This window comes from Poecilia mexicana, unplaced genomic scaffold (genome assembly GCF_051168715.1).
Source record: "Poecilia mexicana isolate PSO_F unplaced genomic scaffold, ASM5116871v1 scaffold_2, whole genome shotgun sequence".
In the NCBI taxonomy this organism is placed as follows: domain Eukaryota; kingdom Metazoa; phylum Chordata; class Actinopteri; order Cyprinodontiformes; family Poeciliidae; genus Poecilia; species Poecilia mexicana.
The window spans coordinates 39,484,314-39,498,112 of record NW_028263371.1 but is presented as its reverse complement, the minus strand read 5'-3'; the positions used below and the strand labels follow the sequence as shown (position 1 = coordinate 39,498,112).

General features: G+C 37.6%; 2 protein-coding genes across 7 annotated transcripts in view; both read right to left on the bottom strand.

Moving 5' to 3' along the window:
• The window catches only part of LOC106921888 (poliovirus receptor homolog), a 48,014-nt gene extending 41,357 nt beyond the window's left edge, over positions 1–6,657 (bottom strand). The window contains exons 1-2 of one of the 4 annotated variants that reach the window (XM_088016284.1): positions 5,817–6,657; positions 5,319–5,718 (exon numbers count right to left, since the gene is read on the bottom strand). In XM_088016284.1, coding sequence (XP_087872410.1) covers positions 5,319–5,343 — 25 coding nt within the window. In that variant the 5' untranslated portion in view covers positions 5,344–5,718; positions 5,817–6,657. Of the gene's footprint in view, positions 1–2,527; positions 3,004–5,318; positions 5,719–5,816 lie in introns of those variants that run through there. The other 3 variants (XM_088016285.1, XM_088016286.1, XM_088016282.1) reach the window with 3 other exon arrangements.
• A 183-nt stretch (positions 6,658–6,840) lies between these two features.
• LOC106909105 (uncharacterized) lies at positions 6,841–13,549 on the bottom strand. Of its 3 annotated transcripts, none has more exons than XM_088016289.1 (6): positions 13,118–13,549; positions 12,430–12,541; positions 12,023–12,343; positions 11,850–11,940; positions 7,744–7,819; positions 6,841–7,483 (listed from the first exon to the last, which is right to left on the bottom strand). In XM_088016289.1, the coding sequence occupies exons 2-6, from the start codon at positions 12,494–12,496 to the stop codon at positions 7,379–7,381; spliced, it is 660 nt and encodes a 219-aa protein (XP_087872415.1). In that variant the 5' UTR covers positions 12,497–12,541; positions 13,118–13,549; the 3' UTR covers positions 6,841–7,378. The 3 variants fall into 3 exon arrangements, with proteins under 3 accessions (XP_087872415.1, XP_014830896.2, XP_014830895.2); XM_014975410.2 differs by having other exon boundaries at positions 12,430–12,505; XM_014975409.2 differs by lacking the exon at positions 13,118–13,549 and having other exon boundaries at positions 12,430–13,069.
• Positions 13,550–13,799: the final 250 nt, after the last annotated feature.

The following is a 13,799-nucleotide window of genomic DNA, read 5'->3' as shown; positions in this document are numbered from 1 at the left end:
TAAACTACAATTATCACCGATGTCTTTTTAGGCTGACCAATTAAACTACCCCACTTTCTCCCAGATTTCACTAAGTCCATGGCAAAATGCTGTTAGTGGTTCTTAGCAGGAAAAGGGGCCCCTAAATTAAATTCTGCTCAAGGCCCCATAGAGCCTTGAACCAGCCTGCACGATGAGATAAATCCACTGCACTGCACATCTCTGCTGGATACAGAAGGACAAAAGGAAGAAATAATTTATGTGGTTTAATAGCCCTTCTGTTGAGCTTATTTAATAAGCTGTTTTGGTTGCCTAAGTTTTATGGGACAAGTTCTTCAGATCTCACTTTGGCTGACTAAGTGGACAAAGCATTTAATATGGTTTGATGCTTTGCGTAACTGGAAAAAATACTCATAATATACTGATAAAATAAAACCAGTGTGATGAGTGACTACAAGACAAGCCTGAAGGCTCCTCCACAGGCTGAACCGCGCTCCAGGAAAACTGGGACCACATACATATCCATTTACCACCACAGAAATACAGCCAGTGTGCTGAGATGTAAACAAAGAACGTAATTCTTTGTTGACAAAGATGAATCATTCTCACCGCTAGCTCAGGGCGGACCTCTGAAAGCGTGACTACAAGCTATTTCATAGAGCTGCACAAGCAGAGAAGGAAGACTTAGATTTTTAATTGTGTTCATTTAACCAAGGATTTTGCGACTTGTAGAAAACAAAACAGGTAGCTCTCAAAACAATATAGTAAATTGTCAATCTTGAATTGGTAAATGGCTTGTACTGCTGTAGCAATTTCACAGTCATTTATCCATTCACGCACAAATTCACACTCTGAGTGGTGGTGAGCTACATTGTAAGCATAATTGCCCTGGAAATTCCCCTCTTAATGCTTCTGACAGGAAGAGGGGCCCCTCTTGCTGGGGGGCCAGAGGGGCCGTTAGAAGCAAGAGGGGCCCCTTGCTTCTAAGCAATAATATATCTGTTTACATTTAAGTAAAAAAAAAAAAAAAAGAAGCCATGTCTAAAACTTTTTGTAGTAATCTCAATAATTAATGGGTAAAATCTTTAACAGCATTTCAGCAATTAAAGTATTCTTACAGCTGACCAGGTTTCTGGATGTTTCCACTGGTGTTTGGACAATTTATTTTGGTGACGAGTTCTAATTCTTTGAGATTGGAAGGCCACTTTCCCATCAACATAATCTTTAGCTTCTTCCAAAGACTTTCACAAAAATTTTATCAGCATCAGTGTCATAACTGTGGAATTTTCGTATTTCAGAACTATTTGCAGCTAATTTTTTAGACACTAAGCTGGGAAAAGATATGCACTTCCAGCAGTCCAACAATCCCAACCATGCAATTAAAGCTAAAAGGACATGCATAAGCACAAAGAATATCCATGCGTTAGAACGGCCCAGTAATAGCCCACACCTAAATGTAACTTACAATCTCTGAAAATTCTTGAAAGGTGACGTTCTCTAGTTGTCTCTATTCAGTTAAATCGAGCTCAACCTAATCTGCAAAGATTTTGAGAGACATTTTAGAAGCCAAATAGGCCCAAATGTCAGTTTCCAGATGTGCAAAGCTGTCACAAATATACACCAATAGATTTGCAGCAGTAGCTGCAGTGAAAAGGGATTCAAAGTGTTGAACAGAACAGTATTCACCTTTATATTTGTTAAAAAAAAAACAATGTATCAGTTCCTTCCACGTCACAAATTTGCACCACTTTGTGTAGAGTATAGGTCACAAAAGACAAGGGTACAATGTAATATTTTACAACCTGTCAAAATGCGAAAAAGTTCAAGGATGTTGAATATTTTTGCAAGACATTGAGGCTCAATGCGACTTGTGAACACAGAATTGCATAACATGATCATTTCTCAGTCATGACTGTACAATTACTTGTGATCCAATTTGCATGCTGCTGTTGTAAGGCTGCAACTTGTCTTTTTATTTGCTTATATAATTTATTTCTCGGCGGTAGCTAAATGAAATCATTAAATATCAAAGTGAGCCTCCTGTTTTTACAGTTTCGTTAAATTGAGTCTACGTCCGTCCTTATCACAAAGATGGAGACAGACCTTCAACCGTCCATGTGCCCTTTAAACAGCTCGACGGTAAAAATAATAAAAAAATAATAATAAAGAGAGAGAGAGAGAAAAGAAACAAGAAGGAATTCGAAATATTCTCCAGTGCGTCAAAATGTAATAAGATTTAATGTTCAATCTAGCGTCGCTCCGTCCAGAATGTTTCTCTCGAAGCAGAAACGTGGTAAATTGCATTATGATAAATAAAGCGAATCTGTTAAATTGGTTCTCTCCGTGAGAACGGAGGGCAAACATCGAGACATACTGCATCCAAATCAACATCACGTAGAGATGTAGCGCAAGAGTCATGGCGTTTCCTCCTCATGATTAAAGCCAACACAATGGACCTTCTGCGAACGGCAGCATCGACGCAACTAAAACACAATTCTCACTGTTCTTCCCAGAAAACATAAAGGCATGCTTTTAAAAACGTACATACCTCGCGCATCTCTGCTACAGACGAGCGCAAACATCAACAAAAAAAGCGTGTGGGACATTAAGACACCATATGGCAACGAAAAAGAGGCGAAAATCATCCAACCATTCAACCGTCTGCATTAAAGTGCGCCACTGCTGTGGAAGTGGAGGGGGCGTGGCTTTTTTTTCCACCTTGTTCTGAATTCTTGTATTTATCTTTCGTCTGGTTTTCGTCTGGTTTTACCACCTTTCTGTCTACACCACCCCTTTATCCCAGCATCTTTATATATTTTTTGCATTAGAATACTGAATATTCATAAGGAAAACTTGACAAAACTCAAACAAGACGTCGTTTTGATGACACTAACATGCGTAGTACAAATTTTAAGCAAATGACACAATTTGCATATTATCATCCAGCTTCTGCGGCTCTTTTTATTTGGTTATACAAGAAGAGTGCCCAAAGTGCAGTTTGCAGCCCTTGAAATGATTTTGTCTTGCTCCAGAACTTGGTTCAAGGATGGTAAAAAAAAATGTGTAACTCATGTATGAGAAATTGAGTGTATTTTCTAAATAACTGTCAGCTCTTCACTGAGCACTATAAGATCAGCATCAGGCTATCTGGAAAAAGATGAAGCTGCAAACTGGATGAATCTATTTTACAGTTCATATCAAGTGCTGAAAAACTCAGCACTTGATCATTTGTAAAACTTACAATGAGAGACATTTTCATTTTCATAACAAACAAATTGGAAAAACACTGAATCAAACAATGAGGGAATAGCTTTTAACTTAAGTTGTCTTATTTACAGTAACACACTCCAGAGTGAGTGCCTGAGAGAAGCTCTTTGTCACACTCTCCACATATGTTTCTGCTAAAGGGACAGAGAGGGGCAAAAGGAGCAGGGACTAGTGCATTTCACACTTGAATAGATTGATGATATCTAGTACCTGGAAATCAGCATCGGTACTCAGCGGTACCGAATTTTGGTACTTTTGTGTGTGTTGTTTTTTAATAATGAGATTTTTTTATTATTTCTCAATAAAATTTAACTAATATAGACAACATCCTACTCTTTGTATTGTAACATCACAGAAGTTTAGCAAATGTCTTTAAAGTAAAAACTCTTCAGAACAACTAACGCAGTGTTTTGTCTTACTAAATTTATTATAATCCAGCTCTTCCTGTTTGTCATATAAATAAAATATATTCTATTTTACAAATGGAACTTGAGGAATTACAAGTTATGAAGGTGAAGCAAACTTCGTTGCTGTGAAATACATGTACCGTTTCTCTTCTTTCCTTCTACAGTTCTTTTTCAAGAACACTAACATGCCATCTTTTTCTCAGATTAGAAGTGTTTCCACCACTGTCCTTGTACTTTGTGTCGCAAATATTGCAATGAGTATAATTTTACGTCGCATTTTGAAAAGTGGAGTCATGCCTTTGAGCCTTTTTTTTATCTGCCATGCTTAGTTTGTTTACCGAACCAGTGGCTGCTGACATCAATAAGCTCTTGCGCCTGCTATGCTGCGTACAGGACAACCATGGAAAATCCCCCCATACTCTCTTCAATACGTCACAATGATGCGTTTAGGTACCGACAAAATTCGGTGAGTGGAACTCGGTACCCACCTGTAGAACAGACACACTGAGAACTGGAACACTGGACTCTTTAAACTACATTCTAGAGAAGTTTCTGTCACATAATGTATGACTCGGTGGTAGCCTAATATACAAAATATTCCTCAATTAACAAATAAATATTGCAGTGATCGAGCCTTCTGTTTTTACACCATTCCATTAAATACTGGCTTTTGCATATTTGCCTTCAGGAAAATGCTTAAAAGTAAACATTATAAAAAGGCGCTTAACTGTAAATACCACAGTTAGTGCAGCACATTTTCCTGCTGCCATAGCACAACCATTGGAATTTACACACGTAAAATCAAGCATAAATATCGTCACTAATTGATCTATGATTTGACTATCAATAAGTGCTGTCATGACAAAAGGAGGGGTGTTCACTACCAGTTTCTAAGCCTGAAGTGTGTGTAACATGCATTCAGTTTTCAAATGTGCTGCAAATGAGATTCTTTTCAAGAAAGGCAAAGACAGGTTTTGTATTTGTACCCTCAGTCATTGTTTGAAATAAGCTTAATAAGGGAGAATATAATGTTCAAATATTTTATTGGTAGAACAATTGCTCAAAAGAAGGAGAGAAAAATAGCGATTGTTTTTCAGATAAATACAAAATCAAGATGTCTTATGACGTAATCTGGAGGAGACCCTTTTTTCTAATATTTCTAGAGGATAAGCCATATTTGAATAGGAACTCGAAAGAGATGAGATTTTCCTAATAGGCATCAGTTCAAGATCTGCTCTTTGACTCACTTGCTGCAATGGCATCTATTGATAATGATTGATCAGAAGAGTTCACACACTTGGTTGCAAGTTGTTACTTGGAGGCATATGCTTTTGTTTCATATTTTAAATGTTTTGCCGCTGCTTATGAACTGGTCTTTGTGTTAACGGTTTTGAAAAAAGTTGCATGAAAGCAATCAAGAAAATTTTAATAGTGATCCGAGAAAGTGTGTATTATCAATAAAATCCCACATTATTGTTTTTTTGTTTGTTTGTTTGTTTGTTTGGTTTTTTGGGGGGTAAGAAATGAGAAACTGCTACAATGATGTGCACAAAAGACTAAATGTCAGACACACCGAATTACATAACGTCAAAGTATTATATCATCAATATTTTCCCATAAAAAGATGCAGTGAAATATTTACAAAATTGTGAAGGTTGTACTCACTGTTGTGATCTGTGCTGTATACCATCTCCCTCTGCTGGCCGAAGGATCTCTCTTTCTGGCTGCTGGCGCTTTATATCTCGGAAACTGCCGAAGACACGTGATGAGAGCGCACTTCCGCTTTCACGTGATTTTTAATACGGGGGTGATATTCCGCTGCTTCAATCTCATTTTAATCAGTCGTCCTTATTTCCTCAGATTACGTGTCCGTGTAAGGCAAAACAGTTTTATTTATATCGCTTATCTTTTTATTTTTGGCCCTAATTTTATCTTTGATCATTGTTCTTTTTTTTATTAATGTATAGTAACAAAAACAAAATCGATTTTGCTTACATGAGAAAATCAGAGAAATATGAATCCTCATTTGAAAACCCAGTTTCTCCGCCTAGAAATACTTTTTTACCTTAAAAAAAAAAATAATAAAAATGTATTTGGCATATTGTGATAGAAATACATTTTGGTAAAGTTAAAACAGTTATAAGCTCAGTTGAGGATACTGACCTATTTCTGTGTGCCTTTTCACACAATATCTTCATTGGTTCAAAATCAAATTGAGCTTCAAGTTGATGCTGCAGTGACAAGAGAAGGTGTTTAATACGTCTTGAAATTTGATGAAGAATGTGGCTGCACTTGGTTATTTGTTGTCTGACATATGAGCTGATTGGTCCCGAGTCAGTTTGCAAGCGGGGTAGATTGTGTCAAATAAGATCTGCCTTTGGTCCATTGCATCATCGATGTTCGATATGAAGCAATGGAACATGACTGACTCTCCATGTGACATCAACACATAGCAGTGTTCAGCGGTTTGAGGCTGTGATGTTGGAAAAAAAAGAAAGAAATATGTGAGAACATTTCAACTTGGTTCAATTAAAAACATGCATCACAAACCCACAATTCTTTCTTGTAGCTGCAACGACAACACAGGTGGAAGAGCTGGATAAATATCAGAGGTGTTTTCGTTAAGTTGACCAGAAGGAGGTGAGAGACGGTCTGAAACTATTTTGCCCGCTTAAAATGTTGTTGTGGCCAATGTGTTAAAAAATGTAGGTGTTTAAATGTAGCAAAAAAAAAAAAAGTAGCTTTCAAGTATCACCCATGTTAAATATGTCGTGGTAACAGCTTCTGGTAACAGTTACATAAATATCTCATCCTTGATGTAAAGACTAGTTTGATGAACTGAAATAAAATAAATGCTTCTTGTAATTACCTGCAGTAAGTTTTCTTGTCCTGATACACTGAGCATGCTTTAACAACGTCCTAGATGTTGAAGATCACCAATCACACACGATAACCGAAGCAGCCAGCAAACATTATGCAAGTCATTTCCTGCCTTTCAAGCAGTTGAAGTTTCACTACAGAACCACCATAACTACACACAACTGGCGTCTGCGGATCCTGTACTAGTTTACAAAATGCTGGGTGCTTGTAGGTTAGGCAAAGACTTAAGACTTGAATCGTGTTGCAAAGGAACAACCTGTACAGTTACATTTTTTAAACTATGTTTTAGAAAGTGGAAATACCAGCATGATGAGAAAATATGTCTTTGTTTTATTCTATTGCAGTCCCATTTCATACATGTGTAAATAAACAAAGAAAACAGCAAAAAAAATATCAAGTAAGTCATAATTTCCATGAAAGTACACAATCAAAAAACACAATAAACAACAACATCCTCTGCAGTTTATGGATTCCCTGCATATTACTTTATTATACGCCAGGATATCCAATTTAAAAAACAAAACAAAAAATAAATACATAACTGATATAAAATGTCTTTATAAAAAACACACGAGTTGTACCTATTCAGACCTGCTGACCATGAAATACAAATTTAATGAAGCAGTACCACTGACAATGCAACAGACCCTCAATAAGAAGCTGACAACAACATACTTGGTTGTTGTTTTTGTGCCTTAATATCTGAACCCTTTAATATGAAGACAACCAAGTTGCTGGGAAAGGTCTACTTCTTGTCATCTTGTGTTTCTTCTGATTGTAAAGACAACATGTAATGTCCATCAAACGTTTATCTCTTTCTTCAAAGGCCTAGAACATGTCTCAGCTTAGAGATGGCCATAAATTGAATTCAGTCTCTCGATGTACATCCTCCTCTGCTGGGCGTTCCTCCAACAGTCTGGACTAGCTGGAAGATTGACCAGCTGGTAGATCTGCAGCATAGAGACAGAGTCAGAGTCATTGGGTTGTAGAGAAAAAGGTAGAAAGATTCAGAAAGCAGAAAATCTGGTCATTGACTCTCACAAATAGGAAAGGACAAACTACAGCCATGAGAAATAGTGAAGAAAACTGTGATTTTTAGCAGTAAATACTGCAATGGTTTGATGATAGTAGAGATGTTTATATGAAAGACGATTATGTGTGGTAGTTTTAGCAGTGGTTTGTGAAAATCATTTTTTTCTTTTTCTTTTACCTGTTCTGGTTGAGACTGGGAGTGCTGATGCTGGTTGTCGACTGGGCCTTGGTCTTGTCTTCCTCTCCCACTCTTTCTGCAGGGATAAACCAGGTAACATTAACATTCCTTCACATTTCTTTACACTCCCATAGTTTCACTTTGAGCCATATTTTATCCGCTTTGGAAAGTATTCACAGCACCTTGTGTTTTTTTTTTTTTTTTTTTTTTTTTTTTACATTACAGTCTTGTTCCAAGATGCTTTAAATGTCTATTTTTTTTCCCTCAGAACTTAATACAAGAGACCCAAAGAAGCCAAAATGAATTAAGTTGTTTTTTTTTATTTAGCAAATACATAAAAAATAAAACTAAGAAAACGGATTTCCATAAATATTCATTACCTTTCTCTCAATAACATCTTGTTCTGCAGCTGTCTAGACATTCCCAGACCTGCTGAATTAGCAGGCATAGCTCAACAGTTGAATACTGATTCAAGTTTCGACAGGCTGAGTCACCCAAAAACATTCAGAGTTGTCCTGGTACCTTGAATATCTTCGCTGGATTCCCAAGGCCCTTCTCCATCTTTCAGATGGAGAATATGGTTTCTCCATTTCTGGAGTTTCTGGGAAACTATCCTGACTAGTTTCCCAGATCCTGCCATAGAAAAACATGATGGTGCCACAACCATGCCTCATTGTAGCGATGGTATTGGCCCTGTGTTCAACAGTGTCTGGATTCCTCCAGACATGATGCATAACATTTATGCTACAGGGTTCAAAGTTTGTCCCACAGCATATTATTTCTAATGGTCTGAGAGCCTTTCTCAGCTGATAAAATGATGCAGAGAGGATTGTCAAATGGAAGTTTCTCCAATATCCAGAGTGCAAAGCTAGAGCTCTGACATACTGACCAAACGGTTCTTGATCTCTCTGACCTCGGCCTTTCTCACTCAGTTACTCAGTTTAGAGGGTCAGTCAGCTTCATCATCCATTAATGGATGATAAAGGTCGCTGTGTTCATTTTTCTGTAGGGGTCCGCACACAGGTTTTTTGCGTGTATGTTTTCTTTGACTGCGTGCTTGGTTTGTTCTCTTACATGAACTATTAACTGCAGGACAGCGTGTGGTTTCCGTATCTCGTCCAATTGACTGAATTCATCACAGGTGGCCTCAAATTAAGCTGTAGAGACATCTCAACTGTGACCGTTTGAAGCTTCACAGCACAGGGTGAGAAAACCTAAGTATGTGTGATGTCAGTTTTTTAAGGTGTTTGATTCTTACTTACATATTTGTGCTCAAGACAGCATGAGTAAACTCTTCATAATCAGCAACAGCTAAGTGTGTACAATTAAAGCTGAAAGTTATTTGATCAAGATAAGCAGCACTGAAATTTAGAGTAAAGCATTCTGAAACTATTTTTTTCTGTTTCCACACCTCTCAGAGATAAAAGGACCTGACTCAACTCTGGAAACAAATTCTGATGTTTAGTAAGAAGCCACTGCAAGCCTTTAGTTTCCTTAAAAAGGTTTGTATGAAAAAGTGCAGCCCTCTCTTTTATTTTTGGAAACAACACCCTCCTGAGTTTTGTTCTTTAGGACTCTAGCTATAACTGGACGTGAGAAGCAAGACCACAGACTTAGCCCTTCAAAACAAAAATTAAGAACACAAGGACATAAACTGACTACACCCACACGGGCAAGAAAAGCATCGACCTGGTTTTTATCAACAAAGCAAGTTTGCACAAGAAGAGAAATAGAAATGCCCCCTCCACATTTGTAGCAAAGAAACTAAGTTGGCATTACAGCATGGACAGAAATAAGACTGGGATTTTTAACATACTCAACATGTTTTGATTTAATTTATGTCTCTGGGCTAATCTAATCGTTATTTTGTTGAGAGGTAAGCGTTGCGTCAAGACAGGGTTCTGAGTACCAACTAATGGTTTGTGGCAGAAGTCACAACAAATAACATTACCTTTGCATGACTCATAACTAGATTCCAGAGAAAGACTCAAATATGTCACTCTATCAAACATCCCCTTTTTGTCTCGGTGCCACGTTTTGTCAAGACTCTGGGTTTTGGGTTGGGATGTTACTTGATGTAACATGTTGGTTAGATTTGTCTTGTTTTCCTTATTTCAGTCTCTCATAGTGTTTCTAGTTATGTTTATTTCTTACTTATTTTGTTACCCCAGTTTCAGTTGTTCTTATATGTCTTAGGTTATTTCTTTGCTTAGTCCTTCTAGTTACTCTAGCTCTGTGTTTCTTAGTTTTGATTATTTTTAGATCAGCCTTGTTTCTGTTCTTTCATAGTTTTCCCCTCATGTCTTTGTCTCTTTCTAGTTTATCATGTTGTCTTTAGTCTTAGTGTTTCTTTAGTGTTAGAATTATTTCCAGCTCCCTTGTATTTCCTTCTTCTCTCTTGTGTTCCTTGTATATCTTCCCTGTTCCACCTTCTCCCAGCCCCTCAGCACGATTCCTACACCAACTACCCACACCTGCAATCCTCTTCAATCCAGGTCCATTTTTTCCACTTTCTAACTCCTAGTATTTAAGCTCCTCTATTTCAGTCACAACTCGTCAGTCTGTCTTGTCACGTCCCTGTTTGTCCTCGCCAGTCTGCCCTCTTCTCTCTTGTTCCCTATGTTGTCCTCAAGACTTCTGTTTGGATTTGTTTTTCGGATTATTTTGTGCTCCCCTGGTCTTTCCACATTTTGTAAGTTTGTTTCTTTGGTTTGTCATTACACATCCACACCCTACTACGTCTCCTGCCTGCTGAATTTGGGTCCACACTGCAACACATGTCACATTTGTTAAAATACCAACAGATACAGAGCACATGACCAAAGAAGCAACCTATTCTATTTACAAAATCCACCATTTAAGAAAGATCACCAAACAGCTTTTGTCTCTATACAAGCATGAGAGTAAAGCAGGAACACAGAGAACTTGATGTCTGTCATCACCATGTGGGAAGTCTCAAACGTAACAATATGGCTTCTGTGGCTACAATAAAGCCATGAGTCACAGCAAGGCAGGTTTTCTGAGTCCAAATGGGTGAATGTTGTTTTTAGTGACCACTTTGAGTGGTCAAAAAAAAAAAAAACATTTGCCAGATATTGCACAGAGGGTAAAACTTTGCAAAGATCTGACGCAGAACCTTAGAGATGTATCATCATAAACTGTGAAAAACAACCATTCATCATCATGTTGGCGATATTATGCTATGTGACATCTATTACAATGTGATATCTTTGGTATTCTTTAGTAAAATTAAGAAATGTGTTTCTGTCATGAGCTGTAAGTATCAAAATGCTCAATGATCAAATTTAAAAGTAAATCTCTGCAAAGACATTTATGTTTTGAGACAACATGGGTTCATCCACTGAGTTCAGGAGGCTCATGGATGATTCATGGTTTTTTTAATTTAGAGTTAAGAGGTTAGGTTAAAAATATAAATATTGCACTGGAAATTATACACTGCTGTACTGAATCCAAAAATGTCTAAAATAAACAAGAGGAGCGTTATTGATCATATCTATTTTCAATTGGCTACAAACTCTGCGCAGAAGCAAAGCTTAAAGAAATGAGGGATGAAGCGAAACAGAAAATGGAAAAATAATACAAATATGTCTAGTTTTTCTACATTGCCAGTTTTTATCTGGGGTTATTTGTTTTCCTTCCTACCAAGGTGTTTAACTTTTACTGTGGGTAAAATGTATTTGTTTATATGTATGGGCTCTTCTTAACTGGCATCCCTTTCAGCCCAACACGACTCACATCACACTACTCCCCACTAATCTTCAACACAACCAAACTGTGAGATGGGGTGAAAACACAGTTAAATATCTAATGTATTTAAAGATTGTTTTCAGGAAAAACAAATGCTCACACTCACATCATCTAGAGCAAACTTTAGAAAAGTCACACTAACTCAATAGATCAGGGGTCAAGCAAAAAAAAAAGACAGTTCTTTTTTTAAACACATTTCAAGTAAGTTGATGTTTTTAGTTTAACACACAATATTAGGATGGAGATGAACAGTCACATTAATATTACAAGCAGTCCTTAAACCTAACAGCAAAAGAAAAAAAAAATCATAATTGTAATAATTAAAAGGTATTACTCACTTGCAGAGGCAGACGATTATCATGAAGCAACATATAAACAATCCAATGGCAGGTGATAGGATGAAAAATATGTACCTTGAGAAATTAACACCTGAAAGAAAGAAGAGGATCATTTTGAACTGTACAAGTGATGCTACAGAAGTGATCAGTCTTTTTTTTTTATCTCTACATACCTTGTTTGTTAGATACAGTTAAATTCCACGCCATGTTTCGAAAGCCTCCTCCATCAGTTACAGTGCATGTATACAGTCCTGAATCATCATGTTGAGCTCTAGAGATGCTGAGCTTGGAAGGTATATTATAGTCTATTTTGATTCTTTCAGAGGAAAAATTTGAGAACGTCTTATTCGATGAGGTGGAAAATGAAAAATAATATCTGCCATTGCTCCAGCTGATTATCTTAGTGTCATTCTCAGATATGTTGCAAATAAACACGACCGAGTCGCCGCTGGACACCGACATGTTCCTATGAGTTTCCATCTGAGTCGCTGACACTGAAATATACAGACCAAGGTTACAGTAAAACTCAGTTCAAATCTGGATGAAAACATGCAAAAACAAGAAGAAATCTGTACAATACCTTCAAAGACATTCTGCATTTTGAACAGCTGAATGAAGAGTAGAGATGCTTGCTTCAGATTGAACATGTTGACCACCTGACAGAAAGAACCAGACTGTCACTTTATCATCTGCTGCAAATGTAGACGCAGCGGAGGCGATAAGAAAGGGAAGTGGTTGAATGTGTCTTTAAAAAAATTGAGGAAGAGTGTCAAAGAGTTCATGGAAACAACCTTCAGATAAAAATATCATGTAATGTTAAATAATCAAAGGCAATAAGCCAATGTTTGAAAATAATAAAAAAAAGTTCTAGATTCTTCTAGATGCTGACTGAGCTCTTGTATTTAATCTTTGTGCTACAAGGACCCAGAAAGTTTCTTTGTCTCTCCACCTATTGCAAACTGGATCTCATTCAGTTTCACCTTCCTTTCCATCTCACAGTCTCCTTGTTGTGCTTGTTAATCCTATTAGATGACACTCAGGTAGAGAACACAGTAAAGTGTCAGACTCTCGTGATCCAGAGACATGCTACAGAAATTGAGGTCATGTTGCCTCGGCATCTCATGCTATATCGCAGATACACACTCAGCTTGCCCCTTTTTGCAAAATCAGCAAACTGTAATCTAGTTGCAGACACTGTAAACATCATCAGATTTGTCCAGTTCTGGTAAAGCTCATGACACAACTATGGACACATCTGAGTTTCTCACCTTCTTGTAAACCTAAGAAGCCATCCTTCTGGTTTGAAGTAAGGATTGGTTCGCTGCTCTTCACGATGAAACGCAGAGTTCGTGTGCACCGGACTGAACCAGTTCGCTGTGGTAACTGTTGGGCTAACACTGCGATTTCACTTTCAGCTCCCTGAGCAGGTAGCGAAAACTGATTGTAACTCTCACATTGACTGCAATGGCAGATAAATGTGACATTTAACCTTGATGTTTTCTTCGTACGGGAAAAAGGAAGCACAGAGCGACCACAACCACAAAGTCAGGTGATTATTTTAATGATATTACCGGCGCTCATGTTCGGCTTCTGAGATGCACTTGTTAACAATTTGTCACACTGTGAAGGAAGAAGTGACAGCAGACGCAAAAAGAGCTGCTAAACAAGTGTTTGCTCAGTTCAGACGTTTGTGATTTGTTGTGCTAAACAACAAATCACAAACGTTAGCCTGACGTTAGCCTGCGTTAGCCTGATGTGCAGAGTCCAGGGCCCCAGGACTCTGCAGGACTCGTCGCAGAAATGCTGCATTATAAGACAATCCAAGACCCTACCATCAGGGGAACTAGAATAAGCTGCAGTATGACAAACAACAAACCGTAACAACTATTAAAAATTATTTCAACACTTGTAAACCAGCCAGTGTTACTGGTTAACAAATTCAAATCAACT

Bases quoted from the DNA above. Each gene is read 5' to 3' on its own strand.
- LOC106909105 (XM_088016289.1), bottom strand. From the start codon at position 12,496: ATGTTCAATCTGAAGCAAGCATCTCTACTCTTCATTCAGCTGTTCAAA. The intron at 12,344-12,429 runs GTATTGTACAGA...TGTATATTTCAG, and splicing joins AATGCAGAATGTCTTTGAAG to TGTCAGCGACTCAGATGGAA. The intron at 7,484-7,743 runs GTAAAAGAAAAA...TCTATGCTGCAG, and splicing joins CCCAGTCTCAACCAGAACAG to ATCTACCAGCTGGTCAATCT.